Source organism: Anopheles gambiae, chromosome 2 (assembly GCF_943734735.2).
Source record: "Anopheles gambiae chromosome 2, idAnoGambNW_F1_1, whole genome shotgun sequence".
Lineage (NCBI taxonomy): Eukaryota > Metazoa > Arthropoda > Insecta > Diptera > Culicidae > Anopheles > Anopheles gambiae.
Genome location: NC_064601.1, coordinates 93,505,803 through 93,507,236, shown reverse-complemented (window position 1 = coordinate 93,507,236; position 1,434 = coordinate 93,505,803). Strand labels below are relative to the sequence as shown.

The window sequence follows — 1,434 nt, the reverse complement described above, 5'->3', positions numbered from 1 at the left end:
ATCGTTTTGTAGACATTGTGGCCCCAGCAACTTGTGGAGCAGATTGTGGCCTGCAAAAAGTTTGGAACCAGTGTTGCCAGATTTGAACGTGCGAATCCAGCGACACTTGCGTAGTTCACCGAAAAGGCGTACAGCGCCAACAGCAAACTACCACCTTTCGGGGCAAAGGTTTGGATGAGGACAGCCAAAAACAAAAATAAGCACGAAAAGAGTAAGATCTCCGGAACGAAAACAGGAAAAACAGGACACACTCGAGACCGCCCCATGCGAATCGGCCCGAATGTGCGTTTTGTGGCAGATTCGGGCGATGTCGTTCTGGGTGAAATAAAACTGCGGCTGCTGCTGCTGACACTGGAAGTTCTGGCAGAACCAAATTTGCATAAGATATGGGAGAGCTAGAGCACCCGGCCCGGGCAGGAAGGTATATAAAACCGGCCGGTGCATGGCGTGGTTCAGCAAGTTGTGTTCCCAGCCTTCGACCAGTACGGTTCACGCCCGGTCCCAGTTTTCCCTACTTAGAAGAAGTCGAACCACCGACCCAAAACACACACCATGAAGACTCTGATTGTGCTTGCGCTGATCGCGATCGTGGCCGTTGCCGCCGACCAGAACGCCAAGGTACTGCGCTACGAGAACGTCCAGGACGGTGATGCAAGCTACAAGTTTGCGTAAGTATTGCACAACCATTGATCATCATATTGGCAGTAAGTGGTCGAGCAGTCCTTAATGAATGAGAATTTCTTATTTCCCATTCTAGGTTCGAGTCGGACGATGGTATCGCGCGCCAGGAGCAGGGTGAGCTGAAGACTGAGGAGGAAGGCATGAACGTGCAGGGTAACTTCAAGTTCGTCGCCGACGACGGCAAGGAGTACGTGGTGCAGTACGTTGCCGACAGCCAGGGCTTCCATCCCGAGGGCGATCACATTCCGAAGGAGTACGTCGAGAATGTGCCGAGCCTGTAAGGAGGCCGGGTTTGTGCTATGGCGAGAGTTAGAGATTAGATCGTGATAACAAAAGCCTATCATATGGAACAAAACAAATAAAGACCGTTGTACTGTTGTTCTGTTTTTGAGGGCAACGAAAACGTATGAACGATTAGTTGATCTACAGCTACAGCTACAGACTTACAAGATGACAAAATGACTCAAATTGATGACAAAAAAGTGTGATTAACGTTTGAGGATTAATCAAGGGTACCGAATAGTCTATTGGTGAATTAGCGAATAGTATTTCGCCATGTTGATTGAGGATTTTCATTAATTTCAGGAGAAGCAATAGTTCTTCATAACTTTCGTATTTTAGGAACCTTAAATAATATTCATTTTTATCATTCAGATCGTGATCTGATCAGATCTTGGATGATCAACTCACTTTCATCAAGCTCGTCTTGGGTCCCTGTCATGTATAGACCGTTCCCTGTAGCAAGGGCTGACT

General features: G+C 47.6%; 1 protein-coding gene across 1 annotated transcript; it reads left to right on the top strand.

Moving 5' to 3' along the window:
• The first annotated feature begins 439 nt into the window (after positions 1-439).
• LOC1276667 (endocuticle structural glycoprotein ABD-5) lies at positions 440-1,088 on the top strand. Its single transcript, XM_316037.2, has 2 exons — positions 440-668; positions 758-1,088. Exons 1-2 carry the CDS (start codon positions 553-555, stop codon positions 960-962), a joined length of 321 nt encoding a protein of 106 aa, XP_316037.2. The 5' UTR covers positions 440-552; the 3' UTR covers positions 963-1,088.
• The last annotated feature ends 346 nt before the right edge of the window (positions 1,089-1,434 follow it).